The 24,688-nt window shown below is 44.2% G+C and overlaps 1 protein-coding gene across 6 annotated transcripts in view; it reads right to left on the reverse strand.

The window, feature by feature from the left end:
• PDE1B (phosphodiesterase 1B) overlaps window positions 1-24,688 on the reverse strand; it is a 307,280-nt gene that overhangs the window by 26,952 nt on the left and 255,640 nt on the right. For all 6 annotated transcript variants that reach the window (XM_083169525.1, XM_083169526.1, XM_083169528.1 and 3 more), the window contains 2 exons: window positions 20,829-20,930; window positions 6,759-6,879 (listed from right to left, as the gene is read on the reverse strand). In XM_083169525.1, the coding sequence (XP_083025651.1) occupies window positions 6,759-6,879; window positions 20,829-20,930 (223 nt within the window). The remainder of the gene's footprint in view (window positions 1-6,758; window positions 6,880-20,828; window positions 20,931-24,688) is intronic.

Below are 24,688 nucleotides of genomic sequence, written 5' to 3' on the forward strand. Positions count from 1 at the left end.
GTCTTGCTAATGCGACACAGCACCCACCAAAATTCCACCAGAATCTGAGCTGTAAAATCCAAAAATCACTCCTTCCCTTCTGAGTCCTGCCATGCACCCAACTGGTATTTTTTGGTCACATGTGAGGCATTGCCGTACTCGGGAGAAATTGGGGCACAGATTTTGGGGTGCTTTTTCTCCTTCATTCCTTGTGAAAATGAAAAATTTTGAGCCAGAACTGCATTTTTGTGTAAAAAAATGTAATTTTTCATGTTCACTGCCCACTTGTATCAAAATTGGTGAAACCCTTGGGGGTTTGAAATGTACACTATACCCCTAGATGAATTCCCTGAGGGGTGTACTTTGCAAAATGGGGTGACTTGTGGGGGGGTTCCACTGTATTGGTGCAACATAGCACCCACCATTCATTCCACCAAAATCTGTGCTGCAAAATCCAAAAATCACTCCTTCCCTTCTGAGTCCTGCCATGCACCCAACTGGTACTTTTTGGTCACATGTGAGGCATTGCCGTACTCTGGAGAAATTGGGGCACAGATTTTGGGGTGCTTTTTCTCCTTCATACCTTCTGAAAATGAAAAATTTTGAGCCAGAACTGCATTTTTGTGTAAAAAAATGTAATTTTTCATGTTCACTGCCCACTTGTATCAAAATTGGTGAAACCCCTGGGGGTTTGAAATGTACACTATACCCCTAGATGAATTCCCTGAGGGGTGTAGTTTGCAAAATGGGGTCACTTGTGGGGGGGTTCCACTGTCTTGGTGCTTGGGGGGTCTTGCTAATGCGACATAGCACCCACCAAAATTCCACCAGAATCTGAGCTGCAAAATCCAAAAATCACTCCTTCCCTTCTGAGTCCTGCCATGCACCCAACTGGTATTTTTTGGTCACATGTGAGGCATTGCCGTACTCGGGAGAAATTGGGGCACAGATTTTGGGGTGCTTTTTCTCCTTCATTCCTTGTGAAAATGAAAAATATTGAGCCAGAACTGCATTTTTGTGTAAAAAAATGTAATTTTTCATGTTCACTGCCCACTTGTATCAAAATTGGTGAAACCCCTGGGGGTTTGAAATGTACACTATACCCCTAGATGAATTCCCTGAGGGGTGTAGTTTGCAAAATGGGGTGACTTGTGGGGGGGTTCCACTGTATTGGTGCAACATAGCACCCACCATTCATTCCACCAAAATCTGTGCTGCAAAATCCAAAAATCACTCCTTCCCTTCTGAGTCCTGCCATGCACCCAACTGGTACTTTTTGGTCACATGTGAGGCATTGCCGTACTCGGGAGAAATTGGGGCACAGATTTTGGGGTGCTTTTTCTCCTTCATACCTTCTGAAAATGAAAAATTTTGAGCCAGAACTGCATTTTTGTGTAAAAAAATGTAATTTTTCATTTTCACTGCCCACTTGTATCAAAATTGGTGAAACCCCTGGGGGTTTAAAATGTACACTATACCCCTAGATGAATTCCCTGAGGGGTGTAGTTTGCAAAATGGGGTCACTTGTGGGGGGGTTCCACTGTATTGGTGCTTGGGGGGTCTTGCTAATGCGACATAGCACCCACCAAAATTCCACCAGAATCTGAGCTGCAAAATCCAAAAATCACTCCTTCCCTTCTGAGTCCTGCCATGCACCCAACTGGTATTTTTTGGTCACATGTGAGGCATTGCCGTACTCGGTAGAAATTGGGGCACAGATTTTGGGGGGCTTTGTCTCCTTCATTCCTTGTGAAAATGAAAAATTTTGAGCCAGAACTGCATTTTTGTGTAAAAAATTTAATTTTTCATTTTCACTGCCCAGTTGGACCACAATTGGTGAAACCCCTGGGGGTTTGAAATGTACACTATACCCCTAGATGAATTCCCTGAGGGGTGTAGTTTGCAAAATGGGGTCACTTGTGGGGGGGTTCCTAAATTTTAGCATCTTATGGTGCCTAGAAACCTACATGGTGCCTAAAAAATAATCTCATAAAAAGGAGGCTCCAAAATCAAGTAGTTGCTCCTTCTATTATGAAGCCTGTGGTTTGGTCAACGTGCACACTAGGGCCACATATAGGATATTTATGAAAACAAAAGAATTGGGGGAATCAATTTTTAGTCACATTTCTCTAGTAAAATGTACTGTGTTCCTTAGAAAAATGTATTAAAATTGCAAATCTGCAAAAAAAATGAAATTTTGAAATTTCACCTACACTTTGTTTTAATTCCTGTGAAACACCTAAAGGGTTAACAAACTTCCAAAATGCTGTTTTGAATACTGTGAGGGGTGCAGTTTTTGAAATGGCATCATTTATGGGGGTGTCTCACATACAAGTCCCTCAAAGTCACATCAGAACTGAACTGGTCCCTAAAAAAATCAGTGTTTGAAATTTTCTTGAAAATTTGAGAATTTGCTATTCATATTGTAAGCCTCCTAGTGTCCAAAAAAATTAAAAGGAAGTTGAAATAATGATGGAAACATAAAGTAGACATATGGTCTATGTTAGTTATTAACTATTTTGAGTGGTAAGATTATTTGTCTCACAAGCAGAAAATTTAACATTTTGCAAATCGCTAAATTTTCCATTTTTTCACGACATTTTGGTATTTTTCACAAAAAAACACAGACTGTATCGACCCAAATTTACCACTAATTTGAAGTACAATGTGTCACGAAAAAACAATCTCAAAATCACTGGGATAAGTAAAAGCAAAAAAAAGTTATCCCCACTTAAGTGAGACATGTCAGATTTGAAAAAAATGGCTCTGTCAGGAACGCAAAAACTAGCTCTGTCAGGAAGGGGTTAAAGCGACAGTAACCCAATTGTTAGACAAAAGGTATGTAGATTTAGGAGCAACTAGTCATATGACAAATAACAAGGACTTCTTCACTGAACTTTATTTGAACCATAAGGAAACTATTTACCTGGCAGATGGAACAAATATCATTGCAGAAGGAAAAGGGGAAGGTCAATTCCTATGCTCCAAGGGTAATGGCAACTACACACAGATACCAATAACAGATGTACTATACGTTCCTAAGCTAGAAGGGGCGCTATTGTCAGTAAAGAATTTAGCAGAAAAAGGACTTACTGTAAAATTCCAGAATAACAAGTGTCTTATCCAAAATGGAAGAGAAACACTAGCCACAGCCAGAATAAAAGAACACTTATACTGCTTAGATATTGCAGCACAGCAAGTAAAGCTAAGTACACAGAAACACGCAGACTGCATTCACAAGTGGCACAGAAGATTGGGACACAGACACTCAGATTGCATAAAGGAAATGCAGAGAAGAGACCTAGCAAAGGACCTCGCAGTGTCAAACTGTTCAGAAATGATGACATGCCAGTGTTGTATAAAAGCAAAAGCAACAATGATGACAATTCCAAAGAAAAGTGAAAGCAGAGCTTCAAAACCATTAGATCTTGTACACAGTGATGTATGCGGACCTATGAAAATATGCACATCAGGAGGCAAAAGGTACATGCTGACATTTACTGATGACTATTCCAGGTTCACAGTCACTTATCTTATAAGAAGCAAAGATGAAGTCTTTGACAAGCTACAAGATTATGTATCCATGACCAGAAACAGATTCAAGAGGAATATGCTAATTTTTCGAAGTGACAATGGAGGAGAGTTCACAGGGCAGAAAATAGAACAGTACTTAAGGAGACTCGGCATAGAGCATCAGAAAACTGTACCGTACACACCAGAACAAAATGGCATATCCGAGAGAAAGAACAGATCGTTAACAGAAATGATCAGATGTATGCTTACGGATTCAGGACTACCTGATAAATATTGGGGTGAAGCGGCAATGACAGCCACCTATCTTCAAAACAGACTACTCTCCAGAGCAGTACAGAAGACACCTCATGAGTTATGGTATGGTAAGAAACCCAGCCTAAAGCACATCAGAGTTTTCGGATGCAAAGCCTTCGCCTACATTCCCGCAGAAAAACGGAGCAAGTTACAGAATTGAGCCGTAGAGGGAATTCTAGTTGGTTACAGTGAACATTCAAAAGGTTACAGAATCTTAAATCGAAAAGATGATAGAATAACCATAAGCAACAGTGTGACATTCGTGGAGGAACCAAGAGACGATGTCATAATTTCTGAAAAAGAAACCGTAGAATCCAATGAAACAGATGAAAGAGAGATCACTCAAGAAGTTGAGATACAAGATAAGATAAATACCATCGACACTCAAGAAAACACAACAGAAGAAGTGAGACGATCTTCAAGGGAAAACAAAGGTAAAGCACCCGTACGTTTATCTTACAAAGCAGAGGCAATTAACATACAAGAACCTACATCATGGGAAGAAATTGCTACCTTTTCAGAAAGAGAAGCACAAAAATGGCTAGAAGCTGCAAAGGAAGAAATGAAGTCAATGGAAGATAACCAGACATGGACATTGACCAGACTACCCGCAGATAAAAAGCCCATAGGATGCAAATGGACATTATGGGGGAAATTTACTAAAGGAAATTTGTAAAAAATAGGTGTATTTGTATCCAGAAATACACTTATTTTTGACATTTACTATCCCAAAAATACAGCAATTCGTATTCCTTTTGATAGCACATCAATACGACTACGAATTGCCGTATTTTCGGGATAGTAAATGTCAAAAATAAGTGTATTTCTGGATACAAATACAACTATTTTTTTACAAATTTCCTTTAGTAAATTTCCCCCTTAAGGTCAAATATGATACTGAAGGAAAAGTAGAAAGAACAAGGCGAGATTAGTAGCAAAAGGATATTCACAGAAATTTGGAGAAGATTATGATGAAACGTTTGCTCCAGTTGTGAAGCACACCACCATCAGAACCTTACTCCTAACAGCAGCCATAAGAGGTATGCAGGTGAAACATTACGACGTGAAGACAGCCTTCCTACATGGTGAATTAAAGGAAGACATATACATGGAGCAACCACCAGGCTTCATAGATGCTCAATTACCAGATCACGTATGCAAGCTATACGGTCTAAAACAAGCAGCGAGAGCATGGAATACAAAAATAAATGAAGTATTGATGGAGAAGGGGTTCATCAGAAGTAAAGCAGACCCCTGTCTTTATACAAAATCAATAGAAGGAAGATGTTTATACGTATTGATTTATGTGGATGATTTGCTAATTTGTTTTGAACAAGGAGGAGATGAAACTGAACTACTACAAGAACTAAACAGTCAGTTTGAAACAAAAGACCTAGGGCACATAGCACATTACTTGGGAATGGAAGTCTCAAGAGAAGATGATGGTACATTCACTTTGAGTCAAAAACGCAAGATTCAAGAAACCATTGAGGAGTTCGGTATGCTAGAAGGAAAGACAGTTAGTACTCCTATGGAAACAAGTTATGTAGAGGAATCAAACAATCAGAGTGAACCATTACAAGATAACCATCTATACAGACAAGCTATAGGAAAATTGCTATATATTGCAACCGTCACAAGACCAGACATTTCCACAGCAGTTGGGATATTAAGCAGGAAAGTTTCCAAACCAACACAGATGGACTGGAACGCAGTTAAGAGAGTAATTTGTTACTTAAAGGGAACAATCAACAAGAAACTCAAATTCTCAGCAAGCAAAAGTCAAAAATTAACAGGACATGTTGATTCAGACTGGGCTGGAGATGTAAACGACAGAAAATCCACAAGTGGATATCTATTCTCAATCGGAGAAGGATTAATCAGCTGGACAAGCAAGAAACAGTCTTCTGTAGCACTGTCATTTACAGAAGCTGAGTACATAGCAGCAGCTCACGCCAGTCAAGAAGTTACATGGTTAATGCAACTATTATCAGACCTAGGTATGCATCAAGAAGAACCTATCAAGATATATGAGGATAATCAAGGATGCCTTGCGTTAGCGCAAACTGAGAGAGTAAATCCCAGAACCAAGCATATTGATGTCAAGCATCATTTTCTGAGGGATCTACAAGAACAAGGTCTTATAGAGTTGAACTATTGTCCGACAGAAGACATGACAGCTGATATCCTGACCAAGCCTCTTGTCAGAGAGAGACATTCGAGACTTACATTAAAAATGGGTTTAATTGAAGAAACCTAGTCTGTTGAGAAGGGGTGTTGGAATATGTGCAACAGACTGTGGGTTTCACTCATATGCATATACATGTGTATGTACACTGGAGGGACAGTAGATGGCGATATACTATCATATGTATTGTTTGTCTGCTGTTATATTCCTGTATCTCTCTGATGTTTTCCTGTTTGTTGTAGTCTTAAGAAGAGGAATGGAGAAGCACATGTAGCAGACATCTTGTGTGAACAAGATACCACTGAATGCTGATGTCATGTAATGTTATATTGATCCTGTTACTCAGTTATACATAAAGAAGTTATACCTTTACAAGACTCATCCTATCTGATTGCAAGGTAACACCTGTGACCATCTTTTATGTGAAGCTGACTGCTGCATACATCATTGGTAGATTCCATCGCAGAAACGCCAACAGTCCCTGTATATCTGCTGCTAAACTGTGGATATGGGCTATGTTTACATTTAATTGTTTTAATATTATGATATGTTTTTAGATCATGTATTAACTGTAATTATTATTAAATACTTTAACTTTTTTTGGTTAAAAAATTCTTTAGAGCGCTGCTATCCTTCCCCCCTTTTTTTCTAGAAACAGCAATCGTAAGATCAACCACATCTGAATGATGCCCATAAAATTATCACTTGATGCTTGTCTGATATTGGAACCCACAAAATAAAAGCCCCTGGGGTTAAGTGATACCTGTCTGAAAAACTCCTCCATCAGAGCTTTGGTCCACCGTCCATGCACTTTCCACTGCTTGGTGGGGTGGCTGATGTCAGCGGCATGCAGGAGTAGAGACAGCGCCTTTGATTTGTCTATGCTGGAAGCACATAAAGAGGGACATGAGCACAGTGGCTTTGTAGGTGTACTGTAGCATATAACAATGTTACCTCATAGCATTATCTTTGGCACATGCATTTATCATTCTTTAAATATGAAGCAGTCCATCAAAAGCAGTAAGCTTTAGATCTTGAATTCAGAATGTCTAAAAAACAAGGCTACTCATGTTAATGAATGCAATTACAATGGTACAACTCAGAACAAACAGTTTTTCCTTACAAAGAAAATACTAAACTCTAATACATTGCATTCATATATGCTATATACAATATATATATATATATATATATATATATATATATATATATATATATATATAAAATAAATATAAATAAATATATTATGATTGATCGCCAAGGGGAGGTGACAGGGTGCTTGGTGCTTGTAGAATCACGTTGGATATATGGCAATATACAGTATAGTTTGGTGAGGTTAAGAGGCCAGAGGAAAGTCAGGTGCACACTATAACAAGATATTGACCCCTTGATCTACCCACCCAGCTTCTGATTTAGGTAAGCACATACACTTACTTTCCGGCCACTCGATATGTTGTCCTTATGTCAAAGCTGGCCAGGCATTTGAGCCCACCCTGCTTTAATATCAATCCTGCAGCCAATCAATGGACCACCCGAACACACAGCCAGATGTGCCGGTACTACTTATCTGCAGATATATTTATTATATTTATTAACAGTTTCTTATATAGCGCCGCAAGTTCCGTTGCACTTTAAGATATAAAATGGGCATCAGCTGTGCTGTAGGGCTGATGAAATACGTCTGTGAGTGATGTCATACAGGGTGCATATACCTACTAGCCCTATAACATCTACTTGCTCAAACCGATTATATATCATCCAGCGTGTACCGAGCTTCACGGTCTGTTGGGTATATATTTTTTTTTACAGGTATTCCTGAAAGTCGTATTGTATATGCATCTGCTTTTCCCCTACACACTATTCCCCTGCTCCCTACCCCCCCCCCTCTTTTCTTGATCTGCTTCTCTTGAAGGATGTAAACAAACTGAGATGTTCTCCAATTTTCATGCATAACAAAAAAAATAAAAACACATTTTGTACTTCCATGCTGGTCATACATTCTACTCTACAAAGACAGCCAAGAGTGTCTGTGTCACATACAAATTAAGTGAGCTTACATACAGATCAGTAAATGAGTCATGGGTTTGATCACATTTGGAAAGTTCAATGGCCTCAAACTCATTTGTGGCACCACTGTGAGTTGGGTTAGAATGTCAAGAACATTCTGCCCGCAGTGAAATGTGAAGTAGAGTTCATGTTTCAGACTTAGCTTTGAATTCAATTTACACAATATATATAATATATAAAAATAAACTTTAAAAAAAAGATGCCTACTTAGGTTTAAATGTCTACAATAATTTTTTTTTTTTGAACAGTTCAAACAGTTTTTTCATGTCCCACAACATACTGTATGTGTTTCATATGCTGTTAAGTTTCTGTCATGTTACTATTGCAAAGCTTTGCATCTCGTGAAGTTTGCCCCTCCTGATTTCCTGTAGCTAGGCTCTGATGTCATTAGCCCTGCCTTTTTTCCTATCTCTTGCACATTGGGGCAGATGTATGAACCAGCGGTAAGTGCAGAAATGCACTTAACGCTGGTTAACTTGGGGGGATTACGAGTTACTGAATGTATTACTAGCGTGCGCTAGTGACAGCCTGCTGAGTTACGCTTGGCGGGGCTGTCCCCTGCAATCCCCCCCCAGTGTTTAGCGGCCAGCTCAGGGCTAGCGTTGTTCTATCCCCCACTGTGGGGACAATGCTAGCCCTGCTTCTGGCTTGGAGATCTCGCGGTTTTAGTGAGAACTCGCGCATGCCCAGAAAGCCGGCCGGGGGGGAAGCCGCGAGTACGCATGTGCAAAATGCATGGGGAGCCGATAAGGAGAGCCATTAACGCTGGGCATAACGGCTCTCCTTATCGGGTTGGGGGGGGTTGTTAATACATCTGCCTATAACGTGTGCCCGCTTCTCCATGTTATGCTGGAGAAGCGGAACTCATTATTTAAAAAACGTTATAGGCAGATTGATACATCTGCCCCATTGTGTGTCTGCCATTTTAACCTTCAGTTGGTTTCTGTTGAGCTCTGGCAACTGATTATATTTTCACCTACTGTTTTGTGCATTATTACAAGAATATCAGCTTGAAATAAACCGTCATCTGGATTCTTCCCACATGCTTCTTCAGTTGAGTTGACAAAGTGTCCTGGTGTAAGTACCGGTTCAATACACAGATGAACTGACTCAGGTGCCCATACACGGTACAATTATTGTATACAATTTGGACTAGATTGCATCGCATAACATGGGTTTTGCAATGCAATGAGATGCAATTAGATGAGATCTAGTACAAAATGTATGTGCAGCACATTTTGAGCTGTGCGATGAGATGTGTGATGGGAGCATGTATCTCATCGCACCCAGCAAGTGTACTGTTTATGGGCACCTTTACACTCGAGCTTGATTATTGAGACAGAACACGTCTCACCTTGCTCTTGTTATAGTATGGTAAGTTTTTATTTATCTAACTGCTGTTTTTTAAAATGATAAAAGATGATTTAGTTCTACAGGGGCGAATGTATGAAGCAGTGATAAGAGAGGAGAAGGGAGCAAGCAGACAAGTGGCCCAAGGCAACCAATCAGCTGCTCTGTATAATTTTATATTATGTAAATTATAGATGTTACTTCAGTGCTGATTGGTTGCTACGGGCCACTTCTCCTATGGCTCACTTCTCCTCCCTTATCACTGCTTCATACATCTACATCTCGCTGACACGACACAGTCATAGTATTGAGCATCTCTATACCAGATTACTAAGGTAAATGGCGAAATTACTATGAAATTCCATTCATTTGATCATTTACCATGGTACTTTTTGGGAAGGGAGGAAACCATAGCAAATGTACATGGAAAGCACATCAGACTCGGCATGGAAGATCAATTTTAAATAGTAAACTATATCTGCTATGCAGATTACACAATATGAGATTGCATAAGCAAGGAAATGCAAGAGCATGCAAATGCAATTCTAAACATTTCCGAACAGCTGAATGTAATCAGAGAGGACATCAAAGATAGTTTTACTCCTGTGCAGCCTTCATGAATCATATGGAGCTTTAATTAACGCCATAACAGCTAGACCCAAATCTGAGCTCCCTTTGGAGTTTGCCAAAGGAAAATTAATTGACGAATGCAATGGCAAGAAGTAAAATAAAAAGAAAGGAGGTTGTGGTCTTGATTTATGTTGGATATATGTCCATTTTAACCATGTCAAAATGTGACTTGTTTGAAAGGTATCACATTGTACGTGCACACAACTAGCCCTCAGAGTTTTAGTTCACTGCCCAAATAGTTCTAAATGCCCCAGGTGCACTTGGAAAGTCTGTTCAGGGGAGCTCACATGATACAGTAGCTTTCTACTGGAGGGTGTCACGGCCTGGACTGTCTGTGTTCCCGGCACTGACCTGGGTGCGCCAGTGGAGGGCGCAGGGAACTGGAAGCGAGGAGGCTTGAGGTAGCTGGAGCTCATGCACGGAGGCTGGAGGGAGATGATCTGCCGGGGACACAGAGGATTGGCTGAGACCTAAAGCAGAGGCGCGGGGTCTAAGCCGACAGTGGTATTCACCAGGGACCCCCGCAAGGGGATATGGACTTCGCTGCAACTGCCGACCAGGTCGCGGCCCTCTGCCCAGGTTCCCCTGTGGCTTTAGCAGAGTTTGGACAACAAGAGTCTTTAATGGGGTACTTAAACCATCGATGGTGATCGATGGCACTGAATGCTATACAGCAACACGGAGGGTACTTGAGGAATGTGAGATGCGGCCTGGAAGCCGGGAATGACACGGAGGTAACACAGGAAGACGCTGGAGACACTGAGAAACACTGGAGCGGCTAGGGAGCCGATACTTGAGATCACTGGGGATCGCTGGAGCGGCTAGGGAGCCGATACTGGAGATCACTGGGGATCGCTGGAGCGGCTTGAGAGCCGAGGGGAGACGGGCACGGAACCCACGGATAACCGGACACTGAGTAAGTAACCTGGGCTGCACGAGAAGACAGGATCACACGGCAGATGGAAACACGTGGAGACTTCTGGCAGGAGTGGAATGACCAGGACGCTGAGAGTAACACAGGTGACAGCGGACTCAGGAAACCGGACCTCTGGAGCACGTGGGGAGTCTTGACAGGAGCTTAACGCTGGAGAACTCACAGGTAAACTGACGAGTTGTTCAAGACAAGGAGGAGACTGTGAGCTGGGTTTTTATCCCTCCAGGTGATTAGGGAATCAGACGCAGGTGATAGAATCAGCCGCAGCAGCAGCACACAGACCAGGAAGTAAGTTGGAGCTTACCTGGATCATGTGACCCGCAGCTTGATCAGGGAATACACCTGGAGCTCACAGTGATGCAGGGGCGACTTGGAAACAAAAGACATCACGCCAGGGATTGCCGACTGTGCCGGCAGCCGACCTACGGAGGACACTACCCCAGCGTGCCGGTAAGGGGCGCATGCGAGCAGTGCGAGAACCGGGGTTCATGACAGTACCCCCCCCCTTTTAGGGTGGGCACCGAACACCCTTTGGGCTTACTCGGATTGTCTTTATGAAAGGTTGCAATCAAACGGGGAGCATGCACATCTGCAGCATTGATCCAGCTTCTTTCTTCCGGGCCATAGCCCTTCCAATCGATGAGGTATTGGATGTTTCCATATCTTTTGCGAGAATCCACCACATTATCGACCTCGAATTCCACCCCTCGATGGGTATAAACTCTGGGGAGCTCAGGAGTAGCACTTTGGAACCGGTTGAGAACAAGAGGTCGCAATAATGATATGTGGAAGGAATTTGGGATTTTCAGGTATGGTGGTAGCTTCAGCTTATAAGCTACAGGGTTGATCCTTTGGATCACGGGGAATGGCCCAATGAATCAGGGGGCGAACTTCATGGACGGGACTCGTAGGCGAAGATTTCGAGTGGAGAGCCATACCTTGTCACCAAGTTTTAACTGAGGGACTGCTCTTCTTTTACGGTCAGCAAAGAATTTGTATCTTTTTGAGGCTTTCTTGAGAGAAACATGCACATTTTTCCAAACTTGTGAGAAATGCTTGAGTGTGGAAGATGCGGCAGGCACTTCCAAGGCTGGTAAAGGCTCAAAGATCGGTGGTCGAGGGTGTTGACCGTACACTACGTAGAAAGGAGAGTAGCCAGTAGCTGTGTGGTATCTGAAGTTGTGGGCAAATTCAGCTCAAGGCAGCAGACTGACCCAGTTATCTTGTGACGAGGAGACATACAGGCGGAGGAATGCTTCCAGATCTTGGTTAACTCTCTCTGTTTGCCCATTAGACTGCGGGTGGTATGCTGTGGAAAGGTTCAATTTTACCTTCAGGGCAGAACAGAGAGCTCTACAAAAGCGGGCTACAAATTGCACTCCACGATCGGAGACAATATCTGCAGGGAGTCCATGAATTCGAAAGATATGTTGAATGAAGATCTGGGCGAGCTTGGGAGCAGAGGGCAGGCCAGTCAATGGGATGAAATGTGCCATTTTGGAGAACCGGTCTACCACCACCCAGATGGTATTACATTCTTGAGACTTTGGGAGTTCAGAAATAAAGTCCATGGAAATGTGCGTCCAGGGACGCATGGGAGTGGGCAACGGAAGGAGAGTACCTGCAGGGGACTGACGATGGACTTTATGCTGGGCGCAGGTAGGACATGAGGCCACGAAATCCTGGACATCCTTTTTCATGTGAGGCCACCAATATGACCGGTAAAGAATTTCCAGGGTTTTGTAAACGCCTGGGTGACCGGAGAAAGGCGAGGCATGAGCCCAAGATAAGATTTTGGGCTGGAGCTCTGGTAGAACCAGCATCTTTCCTCGAGGTGGCACGGGTAACACATGGGTGGCGGCAAAAGCCGTAGGACTGATGATGGGACGCTGTTCTTGCAGCACTGTGTCATCTTCCATGGAACGGGACAGTGCATCAGCTTTTGCATTCTGGGACCCAGGACGATAGAAAATTTTAAAACTGAATCGTGAGAAGAATAAGGACCAACGAGCTTGGCGGGAATTAAGACACTGGGCTGTCTGGACGTACAGTAAGTTCTTGTGATCTGTGAAGATGGACACGGGAAACTTGGCCCCTTCTAACAGATATCGCCATTCTTCCAGTGCAAGTTTAATCGCCAACAACTCTTGATCGCCAATGGAGTAATTTTTCTCGGCAGGGAGGAATTTCCGGGAGAAAAACCCACAGGGGTGCTGTTTGCCATCATCTGTAACTTGAGAGAGCACAGCACCAACACCCACATTCGAGGCGTCAACTTCCAAGAGGAAGGGTTTGTCTGTATCTGGCTGCCGGAGAATGGGGGCAGATATGAAGGCTTGTTTAAGCAGGTGGAATGCGGACAAGGCTTCGTCGGACCAGACAGCTGGATTGGCACCTTTTTGGGTGAGAGCTGTGATGGGAGCGATGAGGGTGGAGAATCCTTTGACAAATTTTCTGTAGTAGTTTGCAAAGCCAATAAAACGCTGGACTGCTTTGAGAGTGGTTGGTTGGGACCAACTGTTGATGGCTTCAAGTTTTGCGGGATCCATTCGCAATTCTGAGCCAGACACGATATACCCTAGGAAGGGTATCTGAGGGACTTCGAATGTGCACTTGGAGAGTTTACCGTACAATTTATTAGCACGTAAACGGGTCAGCACTTCTTTGACTTGAGAACGATGAGACTGGAGATCTGAAGAAAAGATTAAAATATCGTCGAGATACACAACAAGATATTTATAGAGGACATCTCTAAAAATTTCATTGACAAATTCTTGAAAGACGGCAGGTGCATTACTGAGACCGAAGGGCATCACTAGATACTCGTAATGCCCATCTCTAGTGTTGAAGGCAGTCTTCCATTCGTCGCCCTGGCGAATTCTGATCAGATTGTACGCCCCTCTGAGGTCAAGCTTGGTAAAAAATTTTGCACCTTTGATACGATCAAATAACTCAGTGATCAAGGGAAGAGGATAACTGTTCTTGATGGTTATCTCATTGAGACCTCTATAATCTATGCATGGGCGTAATCCTCCATCTTTTTTTTTCACGAAAAAGAATCCTGCACCAGCAGGGGTGGTAGAGGGTCGGATGAAACCTTTCTGGAGATTTTCTTGAATATACTCAGACATCGCTTTGGTCTCAGGGATTGACAAAGGGTAGGTACGCCCCTTAGGAGGGGACTTCCCAGGGAGGAGATCGATGGGACAATCCCACCGGCGGTGTGGAGGCAGAACATCAGCGGCTTGTTCACTGAATACATCACTGAATGCGTGATACACTGAGGGAAGACCCGGAAGGCTTTTGACTGCGGAAGATCGGACCGGAGTTACTTCAGTCAAGCAATGTTTCTGGCAATATTCGCTCCATTCCACAATTTGGAGAGATCTCCAATCGATACGGGGGTTGTGGAGTTGTAGCCATGGTAACCCTAACACAAGGTCATAAGAGGATTTAGGAATGACCAGGAAGTCCATACATTCTTGATGAAGTACACCTACGTTGAATTTGACAGGAACTGTCCGATGCACAATATCGCTTCCGGGGATCCTGCTTCCATCCACCGCTGTTAGGAAGTGAGGCTGGGAAAGAGGCAGAATTGGGATTTTACACTTCTTTACCAGCTCGGCTGAGATAAAGTTCCCTGCAGCCCCGGAGTCTGCCAGGGCTGAGACTTGCAGGGTACCCACAGGGGACACAAGGGCAACAGGTAGAATCAAGTCAGTGGTGGGAGGAGTTTTACTGAGACAACCTAACCTGACTCCCCCACTGCAGGTTAGGGCTTGGCGTTTCCCGGACGCTCGGGACAGGACCCAATGAAGTGACCGGGGGCGGCACAGTAGATACATAATTTTTCCTTTTGCCTCCTGGACCGTTCCTCTGTAGATAACCTAGATCTACCTATTTGCATAGGTTCTTCTGTAGCGGTTGTCGCAGGACGGTGCTGAGGCGGAGGCGGAACTCGGGGAACTACTTTCTTTAATCTTTCTAAACCTCGCTCTCTTAGGCGCAGGTCTATTTTGACACACAAGGAAATTAATTCTTCAAGCTGCTCAGGGAGATCTCGGGTGGCAAGTTCATCTTTGATGCGTTCTGAGACACCCAACCAGAAGGCGGCTGTTAACGCCTCATTGTTCCATTTGAGCTAGGAGGCAAGAGTCTGGAATTGAACCACGAATTGGCCCATGGAACGAGAGCCCTGTTTGATGCGGAGAATTTCTGTAGAGGCTGATGCAGGCCTTCCTGGCTCATCGAATATCCGTCGGAAGGTAGAGACGAATCTGTCATAATCGGTGAGAATTGGATCAGATCTTTCCCAGAGGGGTGATATCCAATCTAGGGCAGAACCAGTCAGCAAGGAGACAATATATGCTATCTTGGTTCTGGCAGTCGGAAAGTTCTGTGGTAGAAGTTCAAATTGGATGTCACATTGGTTTAGAAAGCCTCTACAGCCTTTAGGATTGCCATCATATTTATTAGGAGTAGGCAGCTGAAGACGGGGAATATATGCTGGGGCATGAGTGGCAGGCTGATTAGATACCGGTGGCGGAGGTGGCCGGAGGGACTGCTGGAGGGAATCCAGACGAGTTGACACATCCTGGAGGTATGTAATCACCTGCTGCTGCGTCGCTTCTTGAGTTTCTATACGCGAGGTGACATCTTGGAGAGCCGCTGGCCCCACACTATGGTCGCGTGCCGAGTCCATCGGTCTTGAACAATCTGTCACGGCCTGGACTGTCTGTGTTCCCGGCACTGACCTGGGTGCGCCAGTGGAGGGCGCAGGGAACTGGAAGCGAGGAGGCTTGAGGTAGCTGGAGCTCATGCACGGAGGCTGGAGGGAGATGATCTGCCGGGGACACAGAGGATTGGCTGAGACCTAAAGCAGAGGCGCGGGGTCTAAGCCGACAGTGGTATTCACCAGGGACCCCCGCAAGGGGATATGGACTTCGCTGCAACTGCCGACCAGGTCGCGGACCTCTGCCCAGGTTCCCCTGTGGCTTTAGCAGAGTTTGGACAACAAGAGTCTTTAATGGGGTACTTAAACCATCGATGGTGATCGATGGCACTGAATGCTATACAGCAACACGGAGGGTACTTGAGGAATGTGAGATGCGGCCTGGAAGCCGGGAATGACACGGAGGTAACACAGGAAGACGCTGGAGACACTGAGAAACACTGGAGCGGCTAGGGAGCCGATACTTGAGATCACTGGGGATCGCTGGAGCGGCTAGGGAGCCGATACTGGAGATCACTGGGGATCGCTGGAGCGGCTTGAGAGTTGAGGGGAGACGGGCACGGAACCCACGGATAACCGGACACTGAGTAAGTAACCTGGGCTGCACGAGAAGACAGGATCACACGGCAGATGGAAACACGTGGAGACTTCTGGCAGGAGTGGAATGACCAGGACGCTGAGAGTAACACAGGTGACAGCGGACTCAGGAAACCGGACCTCTGGAGCACGTGGGGAGTCTTGACAGGAGCTTAATGCTGGAGAACTCACAGGTAAACTGACGAGTTGTTCAAGACAAGGAGGAGACTGTGAGCTGGGTTTTTATCCCTCCAGGTGATTAGGGAATCAGACGCAGGTGATAGAATCAGCCGCAGCAGCAGCACACAGACCAGGAAGTAAGTTGGAGCTTACCTGGATCATGTGACCCGCAGCTTGATCAGGGAATACACCTGGAGCTCACAGTGATGCAGGGGCGACTTGGAAACAAAAGACATCACGCCAGGGATTGCCGACTGTGCCGGCAGCCGACCTACGGAGGACACTACCCCAGCGTGCCGGTAAGGGGCGCATGCGAGCAGTGCGAGAACCGGGGTTCATGACAGAGGGACATGGATAGGCCCATCAGTTCCCCACATGATAGTATCCTACTGGAGGGACATGGATAGGCCCATCAGTTCCCCACATGATAGTATCCTACTGGAGGGACATGGATAGGCCCATCAGTACCCCACATGATAGTATCCTACTGGAGGGACATGGATAGGCCCATCAGTTCCCCACATGATAGTATCCTACTGGAGGGACATGGATAGGCCCATCAGTACCCCACATGATAGCTTTCTACTGGAGGGACATGGATAGGCCCATCAGTTCCCCACATGATAGCTTTCTACTGGAGGGACATGGATAGGCCCATCAGTTCCCCACATGATAGTATCCTACTGGAGGGACATGGATAGGCCCATCAGTACCCCACATGATAGCTTTCTACTGGAGGGACATGGATAGGCCCATCAGTTCCCCACATGATAGCTTTCTACTGGAGGGACATGGATAGGCCCATCAGTTCCCCACATGATAGTATCCTACTGGAGGGACATGGATAGGCCCATCAGTTCCCCACATGATAGTATCCTACTGGAGAGACATGGATAGGCCCCTCAGTACCCCACATGATAGTATCCTACTGGAGAGACATGGATAGTCCCCTCAGTACCCCACATGATAGTATCCTACTGGAGGGACATGGATAGGCCCATCAGTACCCCACATGATAGTATCCTACTGGAGGGACATGGATAGGCCCATCAGTACCCCACATGATAGTATCCTACTGGAGGGACATGGATAGGCCCATCAGTACCCCACATGATAGTATCCTACTGGAGGGACATGGATAGGCCCCTCAGTACCCCACATGATAGTATCCTACTGAAGGGACATGGATAGGCCCATCAGTTCCCCACATGATAGTATCCTACTGGAGGGACATGGATAGGCCCATCAGTTCCCCACATGATAGTATCCTATTGGAGGGACATGAATAGGCCCATCAGTTGCCCACATGATAGTTTCCTACTGGAGGGACACAGATAGGCTGCATTTTACCACCAGTTGTATGTGTATAGCAGATTTAAAGTCAATGACAGATTAACATCATGATGCACCAGCGAACCTTAATCCAGCCCTGATTAAAGTGCAGCTATGCATTTCTGAGTTTAAGCAAGAGGTACAATTTTACATTTATTAAATATAATCAAATAGGTCAACGGGGACGCATTGCAGGCGGCGTCTGATGGACTCGCAAGGCTGCAAATTCCGCAGCCTTGTGAGTCAATCAGAATAAGGTCCACTATGATAGTAAATAAACCCATTGGTGTCTTCCACAGAAAACGACTCCAGATACACGAAAACATCTAATGAAGCACAAAATTGTGAATCTGTAGGCTCTCAGTGAGGACATAGCATCATCACGTAACCAGTTCCAGAGCACGCCTGTGATAATAAGAATTGCTAATAGAGAAGGGTATTTTAGCAGGGACGCTTAGGCATATTTTAGATATGACACGGTCGGTTACAGTAACCCTAGAATTATATGGTCGCAATACGGACCACTGTACAACTGTGCTGCTGTGCAAGACATTGCACACTAAAAAGACATCTCCGTGTGACTGGGAAGTGTGTCGGGAAACATCTGCAATTAATTATTAATACATCAAATTACCAGCAACACTTATGTCCTTTGACAGGTTATGTAGCTGCAGACTGGGTGGGTGACACAAAACACACAACAACAGGATTCTCTACTGACTTGTGACTGTAGAATGGTAATATAAGCTGGAGCAGTAGAAAACAAACAGCAGAAACACTTTAATCAACAGAAATCTAATGTATTGCTGCAGCTCGGATGTCAAGAACAAATCTGTTTAGGTCACGTCCTGATGAGCTTAGGGACGGATATGCCCAAACCAATTCCCATCGTGGAAGGTAATAAAGTATGTTAAAAGTTGTCACCGACAGAGAAAATGAACCCATGTACTAAACACATTGATGTGAAGTGCCACGTCTTGAGGGATTTACAAGGCAACAACATTATTGAGCTGAAAACCTGCCCTACTGAGACTATGGTTACAGATGCATTCACACTTTAAAAAAAAACCTGATGAGTTTGAACTGAAGATCACAATGAACTGTGTGATAACTTCTTTATGCAATTATTACTGCTACACCAGTCATATTATTACACATCAGCTCAAGTGTCCATAGTTACATGTAACCAGGGGAGGCTCCAGAGGAGGGGCTGCAGTGCAGTTCTAAATACAAATAGGGGAGGCCACCAACTGCCAGTGCGAAACTTAGCTCCTGATTGGCCACTAGGCGGACAATTGCACATTTTGGGGGAGGAGCGGAGAATGTAAAAAATAGCATTCTCTGCTTCTCTCAGTATGTACGGCTTCAGGTCAGCAGTTTTTTTTATATTTTTCTGTCTGGGGATGCCTACATGGAACAAAGAGGACACGAGGAGCTGGTGAGTATAATTTTCTTCTGCAGGTACCCTGTGGATTTTCTACTGGACAAGGGGACCGATCCTACGGGTCGTGGTAGGTCAGTAAAAGTATGAATGAGCTCCGTATTTAACCCCTTCCCGACATTTGACGTACATTTACGTCATGGTCGGGATGTACTTCCCGACACATGACGTAAATGTACGTCATGACTTTAAAGTGCCACCGCGTCTAGAGACGCGGTGACAGAGGGACGATGTCTGCTGTCCCTGACAGCAGACATCTTCCCTCATTGCCCAGGGGGGGCAGCGATGCCCCCCGCCATTGGCGATCGCTGCGATTGGCTGTTCAAACGTGAACAGCCAAAAGCAGCGTTTACTGTGTGATGTGTAAAATTTAGACTCTGCTGCCCCCTAGTGTCCAAAAAAATTAAAGGAGGTTGAAATAATGATGTAATAATAAAGTTTAGATATGGTCTATGTTAGTTATTAACTATTTTGAGTGGTATGATTATTTGTCTCACAAGCAGAAAATTTAACATTTTGCAAATAGCAAAATGTTCAATTTTTTTACGACATTTTGGTATTTTTCAAAAAAAAAAAAAAACTGTATCGACCAAAATTTACCACTAATTTAAAGTACAATGTGTCACGAGAAAACAATCTCAAAATCACTGGGATAAGTAAAAGCAAAAAAAAGTTATCCCCACTTAAGTGATACATGTCAGATTTGAAAAAAAGGGCTCTGTCAGGAAGGCAAAAACATGCTGCGTCGGTAAGGGGTTAATAAAGTTGTATTTTTCTGGTGTTTGTTTTTATTGGGTGATTGGTTCTGCTGTAAACTAAGAGTCCCGGCGTGCCCATTAATGCACCCAGTATGCAGGGGAGGCTTGCTGGGACTCATATTTTCCCAGGTGCTAGTTTGAGAAATTACCGGGAACCCCTATGTGGTTAAACCGTGAATTTCTAAAACCAGAACTGGCTCTTTGAGCCCGGGGCTGGTAAATGTCAATTATTTTATTTTCTCTCTATTTATACACTGAAGCCTGCACCTATCGGACTGATCCATGCAGACCCAAATACGGCTGGAAAATTTGTATTTTTTCAGCTGTATGTTCGGGTCAATTACGGCCATATATTACATACCGGCCGGTTAGAAAATTTGAGTGAATGGTGATTCCTATTTGTATTCTATTGATGGCGTATGCATTTGTATTCCTGATTAGGAATATAAATACATATAGAAAATGAATGGCCATAGTAAATGTTTTTAAAGCGGCAATTATTTACATTGCATATCAAACGTTGCAGTGTAAATGATTGCCGCTTTAAAAAAACCTGGGTTGTACATAGGGGCACTAACAAACTTTTGCTATGGGGTCTACAATAATCTAGCTACGCCACTGGATAGATCCATGGAATACTGTACTCGCCCACAAGTTCTGACAGAAACTCCTATACACACACACTGTAGTCTTTACTTAGTGACACTGTGCTTATAGAGAATCCGCTCACTCCTGACACACGTCTGTCTGGTGCACATCTCTCCTACAGTATGAGCTACTGTATTCAGGCATTTATATTGTTCATATGTGGTTTCCTCCTATATACTCACTTCTCCAGTGACTGCAGGGCAGATTTCATGGTTTTGACTTGCTGGAAGTGACAAGACATGTCTGTGGCTAGGACCATCTCGATGACAAGAGACCTTAATTCTCTGAAAAAAACACAATAGAAAATAACTAACTGGGATAGTATTGAGTGAGGCATGTTACTATGGACCCTATTGTAGAAATAGAGATCATAGAAAGTCAATGACCATTGAAGGTCATGAAATGAGATCAGTGCTCTCCTTCATACCATACTCTCCCAAGTACTTATGTATATCTGTATTACATGTGCAATACTGTACACTTCATATCCATCAAACAAGTTATATAGTATTTTAATTTGCTATATGTATATTTTGGCATTGCACGGACGGTGTAACAGTTGACATTACAAACACACAGCGCTGAGGTCATGGGTCCGGTTCCCCCCCATGGCCCTAACTGTGCGGAGTTTGTATATTCTCCCCGTGCTCGCGTGGGTTTCCTCCGGGTACTCCGGTTTCCTCCCACAATCCAAAAATATCCTGGTAAGTTAATTAGCTCCCAACAAAATGAACCCTAGTGTGAATATGTGTGTGGTAGGGCATATAGGGCCGAATTCAGACCTGTTCGCTAAGCTGCATATGTTAACAGCCTAGCACACAGGTAAACGCTCACCATCAAATGATTTTTCACTCGTTCCTTAATAAAAGTCAGTCTAGACTGACTTTTATTATGGCCGCAGATCGTCCACCCCAAGCAGCCGCCCACCCCGTAGCAAGCAAATACATGCCTGCGTCTGCAGGGGTACGCCCAGTGGTTTTATGGGTATGCCCATAAAACCGCTGGGCGTTCCCCTGCTGCAGCTCCCTGCCTGCCCCTCCTGGAGCAAATGGCACTGGGGAACTCACCAATGCCATTCTGTACTGGGGTTTGCGTATGCGCATATTCGCGAATGCATAAACCATGATCATCGGGGACAAATTTGGCCCCATAGATTGTAAGCTCCACTGGGGCAGGGACTGATGTGACTGGCCAAACCTTCCCTCTGTAAAGTGCTGCAGCATACATTCATGCTACATAAATAACTGGTTATATATGAATACACGCATGCACATACACACACACACACACACGGTACAGGGTGTACGGACCAAGGTGGGCCAGCATTGCACATCTAGAACACAAGACACACCTCACTATGTACCCTGTAGCTGGTCCCCCAATATGTATTCTGCTATCAACACCATATTTTGAATGATAGCTTTGGAAAAATGCCCCAACAACGCACACACCCAGATCCCTTGCTCGGCACACTAAGTGGTAAATTTACTAAGATGGACGTTCTGTTGAAGATGGGATGTTGTTCATAGCAACCAATCAAATTCTATCTATCATCTTCTGGAAGGTGCTGAATAAATAAGTAGAATCTGATTGGTTGCTATGGACAACAACCCATCTTCAATAAAACTCCCATCTTAGTAAAATGTATCCCTAACATAGATTTTCGTCTCGCCACTCAGCCTTTTATTTGCGTTTGGCATACCATATACAGATGGAGTAGGTCTCATCCTTGCTGGCGGGTCGCCAGGACGTCCCCTCTGGCGACCCGCCAGCAGCCTCGCCAGCGAATATACCGAGACGCGCACGCGCGTCTCCGTCGCCAGCGCGACGGAAACCCTGTCCGTCTCCGCCTCAGGGAGACGGACAGGGTTAGGGGGGGGGGGGGTTAGGGGGGGGTGCGGGCAGGCGGCGGGGACCCCGGGTTACCGCCGGCAAGCCGGCGGGGACCCGGGGGAACGGATGGAAGCGGCGTTGGAAGGGGACGCGCGCGCCTCTCGTGCGTGCGCGTCCCCTTCTCGACACCACCATGGCGCTGGCGGGGGATGGCGGCTGGCGACGCCAGCGCCATCCCCTGCCAGGATGAGAGCTGCTCCATCTGTAACATGTGTACTCTTTTTCCATTCAGAATAAATATGAGAATGATGAATATGTTTGGCACTTGTTCTTAATAACTGTATATTGGACTTGTTTTACATGATACTATATACTTAATTATTAAAGCATATTTTTATGCTATGTAATGTTTAACTCTTCTTTGTTCACTTTGATATTGGTTTCTATCGCTATTAATAAAATATGTTGATAGCAGCAGATTTTATATTCTGGTCCCGCAAAAGAAACAGTAGAACAGACATACAATATGCATGGCTCTCAGAACACTGTGGTTGTTAGGTGATCCCCTGTGAAATAACCTAACTCCGGCACTGAGAACATTGGATATAATCAGTGTTGTTTTAATATGTACATATTTATTACACGAGATTTGTACATTCCTTGGGCCGCATTGTCTCAATGTATTAGGGCTACTTGTGAGTAGTGTGCAAAATAAAAGTAAAAAAAAAAAAAAAAACATTTCACAGAGCCAAAGTGGTTTTCTGACCACTAAGGTACAAAATAGTGTAATCCTATTAATTCAATTAAGTGTATCTTGCCACTGGGACTATTATGGGTATAGTTACTAAAGTGCGTGTTTGAAGAACGGAATGACTGAGATTTAAGGTCTTCATTAAAGGTTGATTCATTGTATGTAGATGTTTTCGGTGTGTTCACCTTTGTTGACTATAGGCCTTCGCTGGATCACCCAGTTGGGGACAGCGACACCACCCGGACAGGTGGGCATTCAATCTAGAAGGCTGAGCGGTTACCGCTTGTTGATAGGATATTTGTTGATCATGTAGAATAGTTATGGTTGGAGCTTAAATAATTAGCCGTTCTTTCTTGGCCACCATTTATTTTGTTCAATTAAATTAGTTTAAGGTTCTTGAATACAGCTAACACTTTCTGCCAAACCTAAGTCTCCGAGTCGTTATTTCAGGTTAAAGTTAAGTGTTAATTATCATGCAAGGTCACACATCAGTTGGTAGGATGTTTAATACTTTATATTTATCTAGCTCCTTCTAGAGGAAAATAGCTAGAATATGGTTGCTATGGGCAATATCTCCAATTCTATAAACCTGCACTTTAGTGAATATATCCTTAAGGATATATGACAACCACGGCACAGGGTACCATTATGACAGTATGACAGAGTAAACATGAATATACTTGAAATAGTATAAGCACATATATCCCCACTGGACGGAGTCAGCTTTGTATTTAGACATTGCTGGCCTGTGCCTTGCTAAGTTTATATCTAGAGCTGTGTTCATTTCTGTAATAGTGCAGACAGGCTAACTCTGCATTGCTTTCATCTTCATAAAACCCACCGTATGGTGAGACTTAGAACGCCAGAATATGGGAGCTGATACCTGATTGAGATGCTGTGTTTACAAAACATTATCAGTACTAGTACACTAGAGCAGGCCCCAGTAAATATTTGGCATGGCCATGCCCCCTTAGTGGGCAAAAAGTGAATCCTTCGAAACCAGTCGAGGGGGATGCAGTCTTGGGCATCCTTGTGTCTATGCTGCAGGTGCATCTGTGACTTTAGGCTAATGCTGCTACATTGTCCTTCCCTGTATACATCCATGCATCAGAATATAAGAGGAGTAGTCTCTCACTGTCAGTGTCTACAGGTGCTGCAATCATGCTTTATGTGTCATTAGTTACAGGTGCTGCAATCATGCTTTCTACGTCATTAGTTACAGGTGCTGCAATCATGCTTTCTGCGTCATTAGTTACAGGTACTGCAATCATGCTTTATGTGTCATTAGTTACAGGTGCTGCAATCATGCTTTCTACGTCATTAGTTACAGGTGCTGCAATCATGCTTTCTGCGTCATTAGTTACAGGTACTGCAATCATGCTTTATGTGTCATTAGTTACAGGTGCTGCAATCATGTTTTCTGCGTCATTAGTTACAGGTGCTGCAATCATGCTTTCT

Source organism: Crinia signifera, chromosome 2 (assembly GCF_055691185.1).
Source record: "Crinia signifera chromosome 2, ASM5569118v1, whole genome shotgun sequence".
Lineage (NCBI taxonomy): Eukaryota > Metazoa > Chordata > Amphibia > Anura > Myobatrachidae > Crinia > Crinia signifera.